The sequence below is a fragment of the Vulpes vulpes genome, chromosome 14, assembly GCF_048418805.1.
Source record: "Vulpes vulpes isolate BD-2025 chromosome 14, VulVul3, whole genome shotgun sequence".
Taxonomy (NCBI): Eukaryota; Metazoa; Chordata; class Mammalia; order Carnivora; family Canidae; genus Vulpes; species Vulpes vulpes.
In genome coordinates this window covers 22,013,002-22,034,879 of record NC_132793.1, presented here as the reverse complement: position 1 = coordinate 22,034,879, position 21,878 = coordinate 22,013,002, and the positions used below count along the sequence as shown (strand labels likewise).

Here is a 21,878-nt window from a genome sequence, read left to right as displayed (position 1 = left end):
CAATAAATAATTACCTACAGGGAGGTCTAAGTCATGCCAGCATTGCCTCTTCATGTCTAGCTGAAGCCAACTCTTCCACCCTTCATCTATCCCCTCTATCAATTCTCTTTCATTTCCTCCAACTAAGTTGTTTAATTTATTCTAGTTTTTGTTGTGTTTATGGTAGCCATTTTAAATTTATTCATTTAAAATTCACTTCAGTTAATCTAGAAATCTCAAGCTGACCCAAGAATAATACTCTAACAAACCATCATGAAAAATTTATAGGGAAATAGCAGTTGAATTTCTTACATTGTATCAATGATGTTGCCAACTTTGTGTTGATAAGCTCTGCGGTGCAAAGTGTTGCGAGTATGGAACATGTCATACAGATTCCCAACCTCCTGCAGGAAAACATAAAATAAATACTAATGTAGGATCAGGTTATGTTACCCTTGTTAGCAGACAAGTACATAGGACAAGGAAAAGGGATGGTGACTGACAGATAAGAAGAGTATGTCCTGGGCAGCCTGGGTGGCTCAGCGGTTTAAGCACCCAGGGCGTGATCCTGGAGTCCCTGGATTGAGTCCCACGTCTGGCTGCCTGCATGGAGCCTGCTTCTCCCTCTGCCTGTGTCTCTGCCTCCCTCTCTCTCTCTCTCTCTGTGTCTATCATGAATAAATAAATAAAATCTTAAAAAAAAAAAAAAACTATATCCAGGAGCTAATTCATTAAAATCCCTGAAACCTGGGATCCCTGGGTGGCGCAGCGGTTTGGCGCCTGCCTTTGGCCCAGGGCGCGATCCTGGAGACCCGGGATCGAATCCCACGTCGGGCTCCCGGTGCATGGAGCCTGCTTCTCCCTCTGCCTGTGTCTCTGCCTCTCTCTCTCTCTGTGACTATCATAAATAAAATAAAATAAAATTCTTTAAAAAAAATAAAAAATAAAATAAAATAAAATAAAATCCCTGAAACCATTAAAAAACTACTAGGCAGGGATCCCTGGGTGGCGCAGCAGTTTAGCGCCTGCCTTTGGCCCAGGGCGCGATCCTGGAGACCCGGGATCGAATCCCGCGTCGGGCTCCCGGTGCATGGAGCCTGCTTCTCCCTCTGCCTATGTCTCTGCCTCTCTCTCTCTCCCTCTGTGACTATCGTAAATAAAAAAAAAAAAAACCAAAAAAAAACTACTAGGCAGATTAGTAAAAACCATTTCTTAGTTTGCAAGTTTTCTTCTCAGTAAATCAAAATCTGTTGTTTTAACTGTAGGATATTGTTTTAGGCATCTTTACTGTATTTTTTAATTTTCTCAACAAGTCTAGAAATCAGGCATTATTTTGTATTCTTTAGTCTCAAAAAAAAATAATTCTATAGTACAGTCCCATATTACTCTTTAGTTAAATGACTCTAATCTAGCAGGGAGCTACTGGTTTAGTGTTTTACCTATTTTGAAACACTAGGATATATCACTAACTATGGTTAAGGATGAGACTTGAATGAAATGTTCTGGGCTGAAACTCCAGTTCTGCCATTTATGTCTTTTCTGTGTTTCAATTTGCTCACCTGTTAAGTGGGATAAGAATAGTATCTATTTCATAGGGTTGTGAGGGTGGAGTTCATCTCCCTACAACACTTAGAACAATGCCTAACACAATACTCAATAAATGTCTGTTGTAATTTTGTTATTATTTAACAAAGCAAAAGTTTTCAGAACTTTAAGATAATTACAAATGCTAAGCATAAAGTAAAAAGATTGACAATTTACCAGGTTCTGTTTTCCAAATTATCAAATGATTACTTCTAGACTTCAAACTAGGAACTATACCTTCTGTGTTGTTCCTCTGACATAGCTCACCTTATCTCTAGTGCAAATACGCTTCCTATTATCTACTTCACAGACACGAGCAAATTTAAGAAAGCGCTGGTAATCAAAATTATTTTGTATTCCAAGATGATGGCAGTCCCTAGAAAGATTCCAAAACAGAGAGATGAAATTTTTCAGCAAGGAAACTGTACCTTAAATATTAACACTAAATATATATTAGGATTTCATTTTTTAAATTTATTTAAATAAAAATTATATATACTTAAAGGATATAGGATTTTAACCAATTTTTCTGAAGTGTTCAGTGCATACCTGGCAAAATAATCCCATTTGTCCACATCAATGCCATTTCTTTTATTGGCCACTATCTCATAAAGGAAGCTTTTATCTTTGGGACGTCCTTTATAAGGCCACTGGAAGACAAGAAAACTCACCAAAAGTTTTAAGATACAAACCAAACCTATTTACAAGCAAAGCAACTGTGTTAATCTAAAAATTATAAACAAAAAAATTAAATTAAATTAAAATTAAAATTATAAACAGATACTTGAATGGGAATGTGAGATAACTTAGAAGGTTCTACTCTTTCCTTCTTTCACTTAATTCCTAAACTAGTAGAAAAAGGAAAAGAGGGATCCCTGGGTGGCACAGCGGTTTGGCGCCTGCCTTTGGCCCAGGGCGCGATCCTGGAGACCCGGGATCGAATCCCACATCGGGCTCCCGGTGCATGGAGCCTGCTTCTCCCTCTGCCTGTGTCTCTGCCTCTCTCTCTCTCTCTCTTTCTCTCTCTCTGTGACTATCATAAATAAATAAATAAATAAATAAATAAATTTTTAAATTTTTAAAAAAAGGAAAAGAAATGCTAAGGTATGTGATATCCTGTTAATACTAAACCTTGTGCCATCAAAAGGATCCTAACTGGTTACATTTCTCATAATCAACAAGTTGTCTTCTTTTCTTGGCTTAAAAGTCTCTTTCAGATGTAATATCTAATTATGAATTGGTAAGAACGTCCCTAGTATGCTAATGCTTGAATTCATGCATGAAAATAGTATTATCCTTCAAAGTAGTTACACATCTAGTCTAAATGAAATGTAATGTTCACATAATTTTTGAAACTCCCATATTTTAGAAATAGAATATTTGGTTCAAAACTCAGCTCTGGGGCTGACCAGGTGGCTCAGCGGTTTAGCGCCACCTTTCGCCCAGGGCCTGATCCTGGAGACCTGGGATCAAGTCCCAAATCGGGCTCTGCATGGAGCCCTCTCCATTCCCCTCTGCCTGTATCTCTGCCTCTCTCTCTCTCTCTCTGTGTCTCTCATAAATAAATAAAATCTTAAAACAAAACAAAACAAAAAACCCCTCAGCTCTTTGGGGCACCTGAGTAGCTCAGTCAGTTAAGCATCAGCCTCAGGTCATGATCCCAGAGCCCCCAGATAGAGTCCCACATCAGGCTCCCTGCTCAGCTGGGAGTCTGCTTCTCCCTCTGCCCCTCACCCCACTCACACTCCCTCTCTCTTAAATAAATAAAATCTTAAAAAGAAAAATAACAAAATACAGCTTGTTATATAAGTAGATTTGTATATATTCAAGGAAAAGACCAAAAAACTCAGAGGGAAACTATTTTTCAACTTTTTTTTCCATTATGATTATTTTTAAAGATTTTATTTATTTGGGATCCCTGGGTGGCGCAGCGGTTTGGTGCCTGCCTTTGGCCTAGGGCCTGATCCCAGGGACCCTGGATCGAGTCCCGTGTTGGGCTCCCGGTGCATGGAGCCTGCTTCTCTCTCTCTCTCTCTCTCTCACTGTGTGCCTATCATGAATAAATAAAATAAAATAAAATAATTAAAAAAAAAAGATTTTATTTATTTGAGAAAGATAGAGAGTGAGCACAAGCAGGGCGAGAAGCAGGAGAAGCAGAGACTCCTCACTGAGCAGGGTACCCCACTCAGGGCTTGATCTCAGAACCGTGGGATCATGACCTGAGCCAAAGGCAGATGCTTACTTAGCCAACTAAGCCACCCAGGTGCCCCACATATATGTATACACACACACAGACATACAGATTTACTTCTTTATTTGGGGGATGGGGGGGGGAGAGGCAGAGGGAGGAGACAGAGAATCCTAAGCAGGCTCCATGCCCAGTGCAAAGCCCAGCATGGGGCTCAATCTCACACCCCTGAGATCATGATCTGAGCTGAAATCAAGTCAGACACTTAACCTACTAAGCTACCCAGGTGCTCCTCAACTTTTTTTCAATTAAAATTAAAAAAAAAAACAACAGATTTTCCTTTAAGTTATTCAACTTTTTTTTCTAGACAACATTACTTCAGGCTTCTATACAGAATATACTGCATATATATTTATCAAAAAAATTTACATATGTATTTTGAGGCATAACTTCTAAAGAACTCAAGAGATTAAAAAATAGATAAGCCTTTCATTTTTTTGCATTAAACAATAGAAACATAGAACATATTTTTGTCATTTAGTCTCCTTAAGATAACCAAATATCTCTCTTCAAATACCTTTGAAGAAAAGTAGAAAAGAGAAGATGGGAAACAGTCAATTCAAATTAAGTTATACACAAACTTACCAAAGAATCTTTGATTGGTGTTTCAAGTGGTCCTGTAATTTGTTCCTTGATAAAGCAAATATCTTCTTCAGGGATGAGACCATACTGTTCCATGACCGCTTTTAGTCCATTAGAATTAACCAGGTGCTCAAACATCATCACTGAGCCCTGTTCATGCTAGGAAAAATCAACACAATGTGGTCTGTTACAGACTCTAGTTCATAAGGGGCCCCAGATAATGCAAATTATTCATTTTTTTAAAAAAATTTTATTTACTTATTCATGAAACACACACATACACACACACACAGAGAGAGAGAGAGAGAAGCAGAGACAGAGGCAGAGGGAGAAGCAGGCTCCATGCAAGGAGCCTGATATGGGACTCAATACGTGGATCCAGGATCACACCCTGAGCTGAAGGCAGATGCTCAACCGCTGAGCCACCTAGGCATCCCCAAATTATTCTTGATTACAGGTAATTCAAAGAAAGTTTCCACTGCATGTTAATTATCTAGTTTCCAACTACTGTCTTTGCAGATACCTCCAGCATGAAGGCCAACACAGGGCTTGAACTCAAAACTCTGAGATCAAGACCTGAGCTGAGATCAGGAGTCAGATGTCTAATTGACTGAGCCACCCAGGTGCCCCTTGCAGATATTTTTAAAAACCTGCCAAATCGGTATGCCTAGGTGGCTTAGCAGTTGAGCATCTGCCTTCAGCTCAGAGCATGATCCTGGGTCCAGGGATCGAGTGCTGCATTAGACTCCCTTGTGAGGAGCCTGTTTCTCCCTCTGTCTAGGTCTCTGCCTAAAAAAAAGTTTATAGTGGAGAAATCTGTAAACAATGCCTCAATCAATTGATCAAAGTTATTATCACCAGCAATGTGTTAAACAGATTTTATGTGCCTCTGATGTGATATACTAAGAAGATAAATGTGGCATCTCTCTGTGTCTCATGAATAAATAAATAAATAAATAAATAAATAAATAAATCTTAAAAAAAAAAAAAAAAAATTCCTGCCAAATCTGTATTTTACTAGCCTATAAACATTTTACATGTTATGTTCATCATTATATCATATTTAATGAGATATAATCCTTTACAGTACAGAGGTACTACACAATACAGTACAGAATATTACCCAGTTACACAGGTGCAATCCTGCTTTAATGAATATCACTATGAAATTCAGTTCTATTGGGGTGCCTGGCTAACTCAGTTGGTAGAGCACAAGACTCTTAATCTTGGGTCATGAGTTTAAGCCCTGCACTGGGTGTGAAGCCTACTTAAAATTTTTGTAAAATTCAAAAAACAAAATCAGTTCTATTGTTTCATCAGCCTTGAAACATGTAAGGTTAAAAATTCTTAAGCACTTCCATCTAGTGGTGAAAAGAGGTGACTGCAAATTTGCCAGTAAAAACACGTGTTTTAGAGCTCTGAGATCAACATTTAGGTAAGAATCGTAAATTGGCCTTTTTTTACTAACCTATGTTTGCTCAATCACAAGTGTAAAGACCATATGATCCCCTGAAGACATCGGTGCCCTCACAGGTTTTACCAAAAACTGAAAATGAAAATAAAACCTGGATGGTCGTCCTATAACTATTTTTTTTAATTGAATCAAGATGCATATAAATTACAAAGAGGAAAAACAGTTGACGTTTAAAGGAGGGGCACCTTGGTGGTTCAGTCAATTGGGCGACTGCTTTTCATGATCCCGGGATCCTGGGATGGAGCCCTGCATCAGGCTCCCTACTCAGTGGGGAGGCTGCTTCTCAGTCTCCCTCTGCGGCTCCCCCAACTAGTGTGTGCTTGTGCTCTCTGTCCAAATAAATAAATAAAATCTTTTAAAAAAATTATTATTTATTTATGAGAGACACACACAGAGAGAGAGAGAGGCACAGACACAGGCAGGAGAAGCAGGCACCATGCAGGGAGCCTGATGTGGGACCCAATCCTGGGTCCCCAAGACCAGGCCCTGGGCCGAAGGCGGCAATAAACCGCTGAGCCACCTGGGCTGCCCCAATAAATAAAATCTTAAAAAAAAAAAAAGTTTACAGTGGAGAAATCTGGTAAACAATGCCTCAATCAAGTGATCAAAGTTATTATCACCAGTAATGTGTTAAACAGATTTTATGTGCCTCTAACGTGATGTACTAAGAAGATACAATGTGGCATTCTGCCAAAAATACAGTCTGACACTATGTATCAGAAAACTGCAAATATCAGACAAATTGAGGGGCATTCGAGAAACAACTCACCTGTACTCTTCAAAAATAAGGTCAGGGCAGCCCAGGTGGCTCAGCGGTTTAGTGCCGCCTTCAGCCCAGGGCCTAATCCTGGAGACCCGGGATCTAGTCCCACGTCAGGCTCCCTGCATTGAGCCTGCCTCTCTCTATCTCTCATGAATAAATAAATAAAATCTGGGGATCCCTGGGTGGCGCAGCGGTTTAGCGCCTGCCTTTGGCCCAGGGCGCGATCCTGGAGAACCGGGATCGAATCCCACGTCGGGCTCCCGGTGCATGGAGCCTGCTTCTCCCTCTGCCTGTGTCTCTGCCTCTCTCTCTCTCTCTCTCTCTGTGACTATCATAAATAAATAAAAATTAAAAAATTAAAAAAAATAAAAATAAATAAATAAAATCTTAAAAAAAAAATAACAAGGTCATAAAAGATGAAGACTTGTTCCAGATCACAGAAGAGTAAAGAGAAACTGCAACTAAGTAGTATGTATGGGTCAGGGAGGGAAAAAAGTTTTCTTCCTCCTTTTCTATATGGACACTCGGTGCAATTTGAAAGAAAGTATAAATTAGATACTAGTACAGCATCAATATTAATATTCTGATTTTGATACTTATACTTAAATATAAGTATCAAGTTATGTAAAAGAGTATTTTCATTTTTAGGAAATACTCATTAAAGTATTTAGGAATAAAGAAGTAGGTCTACAACTTACTTCCAAACAGTTTAGTATATGTGCTGCTGAAGTGAGCACACTTCCAAACAGTTTAGAAAAAAAAACTATTGGTTTCTTTTTTTTAAAAGATTTTTATTTTAAGTAATCTCTACACCCAACATGGGGCTCAAAATCCTAAGTCCCATGTTGGGCTCTATGCTCAGCAGGAAGTCTACTTCTCTCCCTCTCCCTCTGTTCTTCCCCCCATTTACATGCCTTCTCTCTCAAAACAATAAATCTTTAAAAGAATAAAAATAAATAAATAGGGGCTCCTGGGGGGCTCAGTCAGACATCTCTTAGTTTTGGTTTGGGTCATTATCTCATGGGTTGTGGGATCAAACCCTGCATCTGGCTCTGCTTTCAGCAGGGGATCTGTTTGGGGATTCTCTCCCTCTACCCCTCCCTCCACTCACGCACTCTCTCTCTCTCTCAAAAATAGATAAATAAATCTTTAAAAAAAAAACCATAAGAAATAAAAATAAGGGCAGCCCAGGTGGCTCAGCGGTTTAGCGTTTGCCTTCGGCCCAGGGCATGATCCTGGAGACCCAGGATCGGGTCCCACGTCAGGTTCCCTGCATGGGGCCTGCTTCTCCCTCTGCCTGTGTCTCTGCCCCCCCCCCTCCTGTGTGTGTGTGTGTGTGTGTGTGCGTGTCTTTCATGAATGGATGAAATAAAAAAAAATAGATTGATTTAAAAAAAAAGAAATAAAAATAAAATCTTTAAAAAAAGATGGTGAGGGATCCCTGGGTGGCGCAGCGGTTTGGCGTCTGTCTTTGGCCCAGGGCACGATCCTGGAGACCGGGGATCGAGTCCCATGTCGGGCTCCCGGTGCATGGAGTCTGCTTCTCCCTCTGTCTATGTCTCTGCCTCTCTCTCTCTCTCTCTCTATCATAAATAAATAAAAATTTTAAAAAAAAGAAATTAAAAAAAGATGGTGAAAAAATAAAAATAAGATGGTGAAAGGCCAATTTTTTTTAATTTTTAAAAGTTTATTCATTTAAGTAACCTCCACACCCAATGTGGGGCTTGAAATTGTAACCTTGAGATCAAGAGCCACATGCTCTAGCAATTGAGCCAGCCAGGCACCCCTAAAAGGCCAAATTTGGGGGGGGAGGGGAGATTTATTTATTTACTTGAGAGAGAGAGAAAGAGAGAGAGAGAGAAAATAGGAAGGGCAGAGGAAGAGAGAATCTCAAGCTGACTCAGTGCAGCCCACAGAGACTCACTCAAGGCTTGTTCCCATGACCCTGAGATCATGACCTGAAACCAAGAGTTAGAAACCTAAATGACTACACCAACCAGGTACCCCTAAATGGTCAAAGTTTTACATATAAAGACTTGAAAACTGGGGCACCTGGTGGCCCAGTTGGTACAGAATCTGACTTTGGATCTCAGGGTTGTGAGTTCAAGCCCCGTGTTGAGCATGGAGCCTACTTTAAAAAAACAAATACAAAGACTTGCAAATAGCTGAGTAGATCCTATTTAGATCAGCCTTGCTGAAGAAAACAACTATTAAGTCTGGACAACTTCCTAAAGGTACTGGCAGGCCACCAAAAGCAGGCTGATGTTAGAAGGAAGTTAACACTTGAAAGATAAAAAGCACCGGGCAATATTCCAGTTCTTTTATGGCCGTTAGCATGAGGCCCCAAGGCAGCAAAACTACAGAAAAACTACCCATCTTAGTTGAAGAATCAGAATACTCCATCAGAATTTAAAATTTGTTTCTCTTGGGATCCCTGGGTGGCACAGCGGTTTCGTGCCTGCCTTTGGCCCAGGGCGCGATCCTGGAGACCCGGGATCGAATCCCACATTGGGCTCCCGCTGCATGGAGCCTGCTTCTCCCTCTGCCTATGTCTCTCTCTCTCTCTCTCTCTCTCTCTCTCTCTGTGTGTGTGTGTGTGTGACTATCATAAATAAATAAATAATTAAAAAATTTTTTTTAAAAATAAAATTTGTTTCTGAAAGGCACCATTAAAAAAATGAATTGGCAGCCCGGGTGGCTCAGAGGTTTAGCGCCGCCTTTGGTCCAGGGCATGATCCTGGAGACCCGGGATCAAATCCCACGTCGGGCTCCCAACATGGAGCCTGCTGTGTCTCTGCCTCTCTCTCTCTCTCTCTCTCTCTCTCTCTCTGTCTCCATGAATAAACAAATAAATAAATCTTAAAAAAAATAAAATAAATGAATTGGCAAGTCAGAGACTAGAAAAAAATCTTTACAACACATGTATTTATCATATAAATATAGTTACTATATATACTATTTTTTATATATAGTTATATCATATGTAATTACTCAAATAAATTAAAAGCCAAACAATAAGATTTTTTAAAAATGGGCTAATGTTGAAAGAACTCTTCACAAAAGAAAATATATCAGGGGCAACTGGGTGGCTCAGGGATTGAGCGTCTGCCTTTGGTTCGGATCGTGATCCTGGGGTCCTGGGATCGGGTCTCACATTGGGTTCCCTAGAGGGGGAACCTGCTTCTCCTTCTGCCTGCGTCTCTGCCTCTGTGTCTCTCATGAATTAATAAAAATCTTTAAGACAACAACAATAAAAACGAAAGAAAATATATCAATAACAAAATATAGGAAATGGTACACAACAAACATTAAAGAATGTAAAAAAAAAAAAACAAAACACACACATCCAAAACACCACCTGACACTCATTAGAAAGGATAATCTAAAAAAACCCAAATGTTGACAAGGCTGAGGAACAGGAAATCTCCCACACTGGCGATGAAGTGAAAAATGGTATAATATGGGAAAGGTCTAGGAGTTTCTTATAAAGTAAACATGATCTGGCATTTTTACTCTTAGGCATTTTAACTAAAAGAAATGAAGACATTTTCCACAAAAATCATGTACAGTGATGTGTATAGAAACCTTATTTGTAATAATCAAGAAGTGAAAACAACTCAAATTCTATCAAAGGGAAAAAGGATAATCAAATCACAACTTATCCTGCAATGGAATACTACCTCAGCAATAAGCAGGGATCAACAGGTGATGCACACAACATGAATGAGTCTCACAATCATCATGTTATGTGAATAAAAGCAAGACACAAATGAGTATCTATGATAGGATTCTACTCATATTAAACCTGAGAATAGGAAAAACAAACTTAGGTTTATAAAACTCAGAAGGTGATGAGAGAGAAGCAGGCATTGACTGAGAAAGGTCTAAGAGAATTCTCAAGAAGATGAAGACATACCATATCCTGACTTGCGTAGCAGTGACATGAACAACTGTCAAAAATTCACTGAACCAGGAGCACCAAGGCTGGCTCAGTCAGTGGGGCGTGTGACTCTTGATCTTGGGGGGTCATGAGTGTGAGCCCCATATGTTGGGTACAGAGATTACTAAAAATAAACAATAAATTTAAAAAATATTCACTGAACTGTACACTTAAGATCCATACAACTTACTAGATGTCAATTACTCCTTTACAAGAAAAAAAAAAAGAAAAAGAAAGAAAAGCCAGCACCTGGCTGGCTCAGTTGATGGTGTGTGACTTTTGATCTCGGCATCATAGGTTCAAGTCTTACACTTGGTGTAGATGTTACTTTTATTTATTTATTTTTTTTTAAGATTTTTATTTATTTATTCATGATAGTCACACAGAGAGAGACAGAGAGGCAGAGACACAGGCAGAGGGAGAAGCAGGCTCCATGCACCGGGAGCCCGATGTGGGATTCGATCCCGGGTCTCCAGGATCGCGCCCTGGGCCAAAGGCAGGCGCCAAACCGCTGCGCCACCCAGGGATCCCTAGATGTTACTTTTAAAAAGTAAATATTTTTTAAAAAGAAAGGAGAGGAGAGGGGAGGGGAGGGGAGAGGAGGGGAGGGGAGGGGAGGGGGAAAGAAAGAAAAAAGAAAAGAAAAGAAAAGAAAAAAAAGAAAAGAAAAGAAAGGAAAAGAAAAGAAAAAAGAAAAGAAAAAGAAGAAAAGAAAAAAGAAAGAAAATAGAGGTTGACATAGAAGAACCCGTCGGCAGGTACTAATATCCTTTTCTACTCCAGGTTCCAGAAAGACAATGTGGTAAAAAATGGAAGCCAGCCTAACTTCCTGTTTCAAAAACTGATTCCAAAAACAGGGGTCAGGGCAGCCCGGGTGGCTCAGCAGTTTAGTGCCGCCTTCAGCCTGGGGTGTGATCCTGGAGACCCGGGATCGAGTCCCACATCGGGCTCCCTGCATAGAGCCTGTTTTCTCTCTCTGCCTGTGTCTCTGCCTCTCTCTCTGTGTCTCTCATGAATAAATTAAAATCTTAAAAAAAAAAAAATAGAGGTCAGTGACCTGCATATCCCTATTTATAAAATAGTTCATTTAATATAAATGATGAAACTTGACTGGTATTGGCTACTTCATGAGCAAAACAAATGAGTTAAAACAGAGTTGGTCTTTTATTTATTTATTTTTTCAATAGTATGATAGAATAGTAAGAGCTTTAAATTAGCAGATAGAGGGATACTTGGGTAGCTCAGTCAATTAAGCATCTGTTCAGCTTGGGTCATGATCTCAGGGTCCCAGGATTGAGCCCCGTGATGAGCTCCTTGCTCAACAGGACACTGCTTCTCCCTCTCCATCTGTCCCTCCTCTCCCCCCTAGCTCATGCTCTTTCTCAAAAAAATTTTTAAAAGATCTTTTAAAAAAAATTAGCAGTTAGAAAACCTGGTTTCCTAGTGCTGGCTCTACCATTTAACAGCTTTGTGATTAAAAAAAAAAAAAAGATTTATTTTTTGAGAGAGTGCATGTGCACATGTGTGCAGGGGAGAGGGGCAAAGAGACAGTGAATCTTAAGCAGACTCCACACTCAGCAAAGCAAGGCTCAATCTCACAACCCTGAGATCATGACCTGAGCTGAAACCAAGAGCTTGTCACTTAACTAAGCCAACTTTGTGATTTTGTGTATAGGCATACTTCTGTGAGCTTCTATACCTTTATATAATTACACTTATAAAACTGAAGATAACGATTCCTTCCTTAAAGGAAGGCACCTGGGTGGCTCAGTGGTTGAGCATCTGTCTTTGGCTCAGGTCATGATCCCAGGGTCCTGGGATTGAGTCCCGCAACCGGCTCCCTGCATGGAGCCTGCTTCTCCCTCTGCCTATGTCTCTGCCTCTCTCTGTGTGTCTCCTGTGAGTAAATAAATAAAATCTTTAAAAAAAATAAAAAAAGGAAGAAGAAGAAGAAGACTACTAGGACACCAAATGAAACATACACAGACAAACATCCTGAACACTATAATGGAGAAATATACTATAACACAACAATGGTTACTTAATAGTCTTTACTAACTATGTATATATGAATACATACCGTCCATTTCACATTTGGGCGAGCAAGTGGAATAAATCTTCCATCAAACATATGAGAAAATGGCCCATGACCTTAAAAACAAAAGCAGCCTTAGAACAAGGAAACTGCTTGTAGATTGGTAAAATGTGAATCTATTTTTTATCTTTCTAGCTTAATTTGAAAATGAACAGATATGAACAATCTATGTCACAAAAAGGGGACACACAATTCCATGTTATGGTTTTATGTTAACAACTTTGGTTCTTTGTATAGCATACCGAGATCATGACAAAGGCCAGCAATCTGAACACAGAGGACATCTCGTCCACTTATCTGCAGCTCTGGTTGCTTCTCACGCAGTGCACGAACCAGACATCCTGCTAGATACCCTACACTGCAGAGTAAACAAAACAAAAAATAACATAAAGTCACTCTTCCTTTTGAAAGATGATACTTCTGGACCTAAAGAACTTTAATATGTTTCTTAAATGTTCTCATATATCTCTACAAAAAGTTAAAGAGTAGTCTGTTTCAGAACTACTACTACAGGCCCAAACATACAAACAGAATCCCCAAAGTAGGACCTCTTGGCTCACAACCAGGAATCATTAGGGAAATGCAACATTAAAACCGCAAAGAAATACCACCCTTACACTCATTAGAAAGGTTATTATAAAACAAAACAAAACCCAATAAACAAATGTTGGCTTAGATGTAGAGAAACTAGACCCCTTACATATTGTTGTTGGGAATGTAAACTTGTGCAGCCACTATGAACAACAATACGTTTCCTCAAAAAAAATTTTTTTTTAATTTTTTATTTATTTATGATAGTCACAGAGAGAGAGAGAGAGAGGCAGAGACATAGGCGGAGGGAGAAGCAGGCTCCATGCACTGGGAGCCTGATGTGGGATTCGATCCCAGGTCTCCAGGATCGCGCCCTGGGCCAAAGGCAGGCGCCAAACCACTGCGCCACCCAGGGATCCCCGTTTCCTCAAAAAATTAAAAATAGAATTACCATACAAGCCCGCAGTGCCCTGTGGGTATATACCCAAAACACTGAAAGCAGAGTCTCAGAGAAATATATGATCATAGCAACACTATTCATAATAGCCAGAGGTGGAAGCAACCCAAGTGTCCACTCATGAATAAAGGAATAAACCAAATGTGGTATTAACAGATAATTGAATAATAGCTAGTCTTAAAAAAGGACATTCTCACATATGCTCCAACATAGATAAACTTTGGGAAAATTATGCTAAGTGAATTGAGCCAGTCCAAAAAGAGAATACTGTAAGATATTACTTATATAAGGTACCTAGAGTACTTAAATTCATAGAAACAGAACATAGAATGGTGATGACCAGAAGCTAGAGGGAGAGGAGAATGGGGAATTATTATTTAATGGGTACAGATTTTAGTTTTGCAAGAAAAGAAAATGTTCTAGAGTTTGGTTGCACAATAATATGAATATATTTAACACTATTGAACATACATGCAGTGACTGAGCATCTGCGTTTGGCTCAGGGCATGATCCCGGGTCTTGGGATGGAATCCTGCATCACATTCCCCGCAGGGAGCCTGTTTCTCCCTCTGCCTAGGTCTCCGCCTCCCTCTGTGTGTCTCTCATGAATAAATAACTAAAATCTTTTTTAAAAAATGTTTTTTAAAAAATAAAAAATAAAAATGGTTTTAAGATGCTAAGTTTTATATTCTATGTATTTTACTACAAGTATTTTTCAAAGAAGCAAGACTTCTGGCTTTGTAACGTTTACAACATAGATTGAAGATAAAGTGCCTGACAAATGTTAAATGCACTTTTAGCATATTCCCTGAAAGTAATTCCTGAATGAATACAATATCTTTCTTTTCCCATTTAACTCTGAACTCCAGGAAGTTAGAGACAATTGCTACCCTGTTGGTTTGGTAAAGCCTCATAAGTATTCAATAAATGTGTTGATGAATGAATGCACATTTGAGTAGACACTTGTATTCTGGCTATTAAAAACACTTCCAAAAAAAGCCCCATAGAAACCAAAAAACACTTCAAAACAAAGTAAAACAGTATAAGCATTTCACAAAACCTAGAAAACTGTCCAGTTCTACCCAGCCCATGTTCTCCTAGCTCCAAATTTTATAATGGAAAAGCAGACCAAATTCTCAACTTGGTTGTATGTAACAGAGGTGCCACCTTCTCTAAGGCTTGTGAATATTTTTCTGATCTACAAATTTCCTGATAGGTGAATAAAACCATCTGGTTTCAAATGGCACTTCTGTACAAGACTAAACAGGAAAACTAATAATCAAACTTACAAAATTAGTTATACCAGTAACCAAACATGTTAGGTTTGAAGTACTTAAACACAAATACATCATCCAAATTACCTGTCAATAGACACTTTGATTATCTTTCCAGGAAGGATATGAATTGGCTTATAAGAATATATAAAATAAATAAGATATATCAAGGTAAATCAAAACCTCAGTTTTCTCATCAACAAAATATGGATATTATTACCATTTTGTCAAACCACTCTCTAAAAGGTAAGATGAGACAGTCATTTCATAAGATAAAGAATGTATTTAATAACTGTAAATTCCCCATCAATGGACTTCTTACCCTAGACTGTGCTCAAATCGATTGTGCGAAGCACCTGGAAAAATGTAGTAACTGCCTCCCAACTGTTTGATATATCGAAGCCGCTGAAATTGAGGTGTGTCGATGATTCGGATGAGGAGAGGGTGGAGTTCAATGTGGCCATGGATAGGATCATTAATTACCTAGAAAATTATGTTTAAATTGGCATCAGTAACAATATGTAACTCCATCTAAAATTTTTGTACAGTCATTCCTATCTACAGTGCACAAAGCTATTCAATTGTTCTCAGGTAAGAACACGACTATGGGAAATAACAAGATATTAATATAATATTACCTTACTATCAGATAGATCAAGTATATTGGATCTGGGTATATTTTACTTCTTCTTAATGGATGCTAAGAATAGAATGATAAGAATTCCAATCTTTTTATTATGATTTGATTAGCCTTTGATAAATTAGTCTTGTATTCAACTTAAATACAAGTATGTTATTTAACATACTCCTTTAGATTATAAAAGCCAGGGATGCCTGGGTGGCTCAGTGGTTAAGCGTTGCCTTCATCTCAGGGAGTGATCCCAGGACCCATACCAGGCTCCCTGCTGGAAGCCTGCTTCTCCCTCTGCCTATGTCTCTGCCTCTCTCTCTGTCTCTCATGAATATATATATATATATATATATTTTTAACCGCAGGCTAAAAAAATAAAATCTTAAAAAAAAAAAAAACATCATAAAAGCCATACTAGGCAGCCCCAGTGGCACAGCGGTTTAGCGCCGCCTGCAGCCCAGGGCGTGATCCTGGAGACCCAGGATCGAGTCCCACGTCAGGCTGTCTGCATGGAGCCTGTTTCTCCCTCTGCCTGTGTCTCTGCCTCTCTCTCTCTCTCTCTCTGCATCTCTATGAATAAATAAATAATAATATTTTAAAAAAGCGCCATACTATTCTTAGCTTAAACAGAGTTAAATATGGGTGAAGATTTAATGCCCCCCTATGGGGATCCCTGGGTGGCGCAGCGGTTTGGCGCCTGCCTTTGGCCCAGGGCGCGATCCTGGAGACCCGGGATCGAATCCCACATCGGGCTCCCAGTGCATGGAGCCTGCTTCTCCCTCTGCCTGTGTCTCTGCCTCTCTCTCTCTCTCTCTCTCTCTCTCTCTCTGACTATCATAAATAAATAAAAATTTTAAAAAATTTAAAAAAAAATAATGCTCCCCTATGTTTCTCTAAATAAAGATACTTCTCAGGGGCACCTTGGTGGCTCAGTGAGTTAAGCTACTGACTATTGGTTTTGGCTCAGGTCATGATCTCATGGTTATGAGATGGAGCCCCTCATCAAGCTCATTGTTCACAGCAGAGTCTGCTTAAGATTCTCTCTCTTCCTCTCCTTCTGTCCCTCCCCTCAGTGCACTTACTCTCTCTCTAAAATAAATAAATAAAATATTAAAAAGTAAATAAACTTCATTCTTAACCATCCATAACTGCCTTTCAAAGAGAAAAATACAAAATAAAAAGGAATTTACTAAATGATCTAATTCATGATTTTCAAACTGCTTCAAAATTTTCAATGAAGGTTCTTAAAAATGTATGGAATTCTGGGAGGTAAAGGGCCTTGTCTGTGTCATTTACTGCCATATTCTCAGCACAGCATAGTGCCTGACACATAGTAGGAACTCAAATATATTTTAAATGATTATTGTTAAACTGCCAATGCAAAGATACATATGTTAAGATACTATTATAGATAAAGTGAACCATGCCCATACACAAAAATATATAAAATATAAACTAGAGCAGCTCAATCCTGTAAAGAAGCTTAAATGGGTCATCTGGTCCAACATTTGAACATGTTGGTGATAAGGAAGTCATTTCCTTTAAAATATCTCGATTCAAGTTGCATACCCAGAGTCTGAACCAAGTAATAACAAGAATTTACAACTCTGTTAAACAATATGTATGTATATTAACAAGATTAGATTTATGGTCGATGATTGGTTGAGTATTACTGTGTTTCTGCCTGCTCTATGAAGTTATTTCACCACAATAAATGATATCAAGTTTAGTTACCCCTAATTATATACCAAGAATGATATCAAAATACCTCTGGAATAGAAGACACCGTGAATGTTGTTAATTCAACCTTGTGGATGTTTTTTTATCAGACAAGAAAAAGTTCTGAAATCTTTAAAGATAAATGTATTTATTTGAGGGTGGGGGAGGAACAGAGGGTGAGGTAGAGAGAGTTCTAAGCAGACTCCTTGCTGAGCCTAGAGCCCAACTCAGGGCTCAATCTCATGACCCTGAAATCATGACCTGAGCCAAAACCACAAGTTGGAGCCTCAACAAACTGTGCTACCCAGGTGCCCTCCAAAATCTTTAAATATATGACAAACAGGGGTGTGCCTGGCTGGCTCAGTCAATGGGAACACACAACTCTTGATCTTAAGGTTGAGTTCAAGCCCTACACTGGGTGTAGAGATTACTTAAAAACAAAATCTTTAGGGATGCCTGGGTGGCTCAGTGGTGGAGGCCTCCTTTAGGCCAATGGCGTGATCCTGGAGTCCCAGGATTGAGCCCCACATCAGGCTCCCTGCACGGAGGCTGCTTCTCCCTCTGCCTGTGTCTCTGCCTCTCTCTCTCTGTCTCTCATGAATAAATAAATAAAATCTTTAAAATAAAATAAAATAAGGGCAGCCCCGGTGGCCCAGCGGTTTAGCGCTGCCTGCAGCCCAGGGCGTGATCCTGGAGACCGGGGATCGAGTCCCATGTCGGGCTCCCTGCATGGAGCCTGCTTCTCCCTCTGCCTGTGTCTCTGCCTCTCTCTCTCTCTCTCTCTCTCTCTGTCTCTATGAATAAAAATAAAAAATCTTTAAAAAAATAAAATAAAATAAAATAAAATAAAATAAAATAAAATAAAATAAAATAAAATAAAATAATAAAATAAAATAAAATAAAATAAAATAAAATAAAATAAAATAAAATAAAATCAAATCTTAAAAAAAAATAAAGTAAGTGGTGCTTGGGTGGCTCAGTTGGTTAAGTGGCTGCCTTCAATTCAGGTCATGAGGGCAGCCCTGGTGGCGCAGCGGTTTAGCGCCGCCTGCAGCCCAGGGCATGATCCTGGAGACCCTGGATCGAGTCCCACATCAGGCTCTCTGTATGATGCCTGCTTCTCCCTCTACCTGTGTCTCTGCCTCTCTTTCTGTCTGTATGAATAAATTAAAAAAAAAAATCAATTCAGGTCATGATCCCTGTGTCCTGGGTTCTAACCCTGCATTGGGCTCCTGCCTCAATGGGCAGCCTGCTCCTCGCTCTACACCACTTGTGCTCTCTCACACATGCTCTCTCTCTCTCAAATAAATAAATCTTCCAAAAAAAAAAAAAAAAGTAAAATAAAAAGAAAAGAAAATCATATATTGGTCTTTTCCTTTTCCCTTATATATAAGATTAATGTAACCACCACAAAGAGAATCTATTTTTTTAAAGAATCTATTTTTTTAATAATAAATTTATTTTTTATTGTTCAATTTGCCAACATACAGAATAACACCCAGTGTTCATCCCGTCAAGTGCCCTCCTCAGTGCCATTCACCCCCACCCCCCGCCCTCCTCCCCTTCTACCACCCCTAGTTCATTTCTCAGAGTTAGGAGTCTTTATGTTCTGTCTCCCTTTCTGATATTTCCTACCCATTTCTTCTCCCTTCCCTTCTATTCCCTTTCACTATTATTTATATTTCCCAAATGAATAAGAACATATAATATTTGTCTTTCTCCGATTGACTTATTTCACTCAGCATAATACCCTCCAGTTCCATAAGAGAATCTATTTTTTTTTTAATATTTTATTAATTTGAGAAAGAGCACAAGGAGGAGGAGTAGCAGAGGGAGAGAAAGAAGCAGATTCACTGCTGAGCCAGGAACACAATGCAGGGCTCAATCCCAGGACCTTAGATCATAACCTGAGCTGAAGGCATAGGTTTAACTGACTGAGCCACCCAGGTGTCCCTAGAATCTATTTCATTATTAAAAGTTATAAAAAAAAATTCTATAATCTATTTTTAGTCCATTTAAGGGTCTAAAAGTCTTCACTGTCAATTTTTCAGGTGTAATAACTAGTTAAAACAAAGAACATTTAAGTAGCTTTATTAAAAAAAAAGGGGGGGGGCACTTGGGTGGCTCCGTTGGTTAAGCAACCAGCTCTTGGTTTCGGCTCAGGTCATGATCTCAGGGTTGTGAGATCGAGCTCTGTGCAGGGTTCCACATACTCAGCTTGAGATTCTCTCTCCTTCCCCCTCTCTCCCTCCACTCCTTCCCCCATGCACTCTTTCTCTTTCTCTCTCAAATGGATAAAATCTTTTTTAAAAATAAAAACAAAAAAAATCAAGAACTCAATGAAAATCATTTTAGCATAGTATCATAATATACATACTTTTCATGTCAAAATGCATCATGAGCACTTTTATATTTTGCAGATCTTAATAATTATCCTTTTAGAAGAAAAAGAATCATTTTAGACAAAGAGAGAGCATGCAAGCATATGAACGAGAGCAGGGGGAGGGGCAGAGGGAAAGAGAGAACCTCAAGCAGACTCCATGCTGAGCCTAAGCCCAACAAGGGGCTTGATCCCACAACCTGGAGATCACCGCCTGAACTGAAATCAAGAGCTGGAGGCTAAACTGACTGAGCCACCCAGGTGCCCTATCTTTTTTTTTTTTTTTAAAGTAAGCTCACCCAACATAGAGCTTGATCTCACAACCTGAGATCAAGAATTGCATGCTAAGAAAAAAAAGAGATGCATGCTCTCCACACTGATAGACTGAGCCAGACACCTCAATAATTATCCTTATAACGGTTCCATTTCATTGATAAACTTTTTTTTTTTTAAGACTTTTTTTTTTATTAAGGAGTGCCTGAGTGGCTCAGTCGGTTAAGCATCTGCCTTCGACTCACAACTCGATCTCAGAGTCCTGGCATAGAGCCCCGCATCAGACTCCCTGCTCAGCAGGTTATCTACTTCTCCCTTTCCCACTGTTTGTACCCTCCCTCTCTCTGTCAAATATATAAATAAAATGTTTAACAAAAAAAATGATTTTTTAATTTATTTGACAGAGAGAGAGTTCTTGTGCAAATGCATGCATGAGAGTAAGTGGGGCAGAGGGACAGAGAGGATCTCAACCAGACTCTATGCTGCTGAGTATGAAACCCACAGGGGTATCAATCTCATGATCCAGAGATCATGACCTGAGCTAAAACCGAGAGTTGGACACTTAACTGGCTGAGCCACCTAGGTGCCATGATGAACTTTTTTTTTTTTTTTGACAGAGAGAGAGAGAAAGAGAGAGCACACACGAGCGCACAATCAGGGGGAGTGGCAGATAGAGGGAGAGGGAGTCCAATGGAGGGCTCAATCCCAGGACCCTGGGATCATGACCTGAGCCGAAAGCAGGCACTTAATAGACTGAGCCACCAAGGTGCCCAGAACTAACTTTTTTTTTAAATTTTCTTTTATTATTTATTTATGATAGTCACAGAGAGAAAGAGAGAGGCAGAGACACAGGCAGAGGAAGAAGCAGGCTCCATGCACCGGGAGCCCGACGTGGGATTCGATCCCGGGTCTCCAGGATCGCGCCCTGGGCCAAAGGCAGGCGCCAAACCGCTGCGCCACCCAGGGATCCCCAGAACTAACATTTTTAAATCATTCCCCTGATGTAGGGCAACTAGCTGTTGGTAATTCAAGGTATATTATTTCATATTTCCTTCCCAACTCTTAATGATTGTGAATATATTAAAGTGTCTCAATCAATATTTATAATCTGTTGTTTTTATTCTCCCATTATTTAATATAAACTACTCCTTATACTTGTCACTTTTAAAGATTATATGATTCTCTGGGACACCTGGGTGGCTCAGTGGTTGGACGTCTGCCTTCAGCTCAGGGCGTGATTCCAGGATCAGGGATCGAGTCCTACATCAGGCTCCCTGCATGGAGCCTGCTTCTCCCTCTGCCTGTGTCTCTGCCTCCCTCTCTATAAGTCTCTCATGAATAAATAAATAACATTTTTAAAAAATTAAATAAAAAATTTTTAAATTAAATTAAAACAAGATTATATGATTCTCTATTGTGTTACTAGCCAAGAAGGATTAAACAATCCTATTGTCTACAAAGTGTCTCCTATATACACAAAACATGGAGGATGAGATGAATAAGGTATCATTCCTGCATTCTGCAGGAGATAACAGAATATATGTCCAGAGTAGTGGCGAAAGAGAATGCAGAATAAGAAACAAAAGGAGTGGTCAGTTCTACCCTGAAGAGAGAGAACCATCAGGGAAAAATAGAGCTGGTAATTCTATAATACATATTAAGAGAAGGTACATTAAGAAGGAGTACATTAAGAAGGCATTTCACTCAAGATTCATTGGACAAATTAGCACCTGTTAGGTTGAACACTAATTCGTCCTACTGTTACACAATTCTAAGCTTCAGAGGCCAACTAAATTTAGCATGAAGAAAACAATCAAGAATAAAAGGTTGTGACCTTGGGTTAGGCAAGCAATGGTTTAAAAAAGCACGAGAGGCAAAAAGAACAAAAAATAAACTGGACTACATCAAAATGAAAAGCTTTTGTGCTGTAAAGAACAGCACCTCTAAG

General features: G+C 39.4%; 1 protein-coding gene across 1 annotated transcript in view; it reads right to left on the bottom strand.

The window, feature by feature from the left end:
• Window positions 1-21,878, bottom strand: part of SAMHD1 (SAM and HD domain containing deoxynucleoside triphosphate triphosphohydrolase 1) — a 54,193-nt gene that overhangs the window by 19,401 nt on the left and 12,914 nt on the right. The window contains exons 4-10 of the mRNA XM_026009739.2: window positions 15,250-15,410; window positions 12,908-13,023; window positions 12,651-12,721; window positions 4,397-4,552; window positions 2,113-2,213; window positions 1,831-1,939; window positions 292-383 (exon numbers count right to left, since the gene is read on the bottom strand). Coding sequence (XP_025865524.1) covers window positions 292-383; window positions 1,831-1,939; window positions 2,113-2,213; window positions 4,397-4,552; window positions 12,651-12,721; window positions 12,908-13,023; window positions 15,250-15,410 — 806 coding nt within the window. The remainder of the gene's footprint in view (window positions 1-291; window positions 384-1,830; window positions 1,940-2,112; window positions 2,214-4,396; window positions 4,553-12,650; window positions 12,722-12,907; window positions 13,024-15,249; window positions 15,411-21,878) is intronic.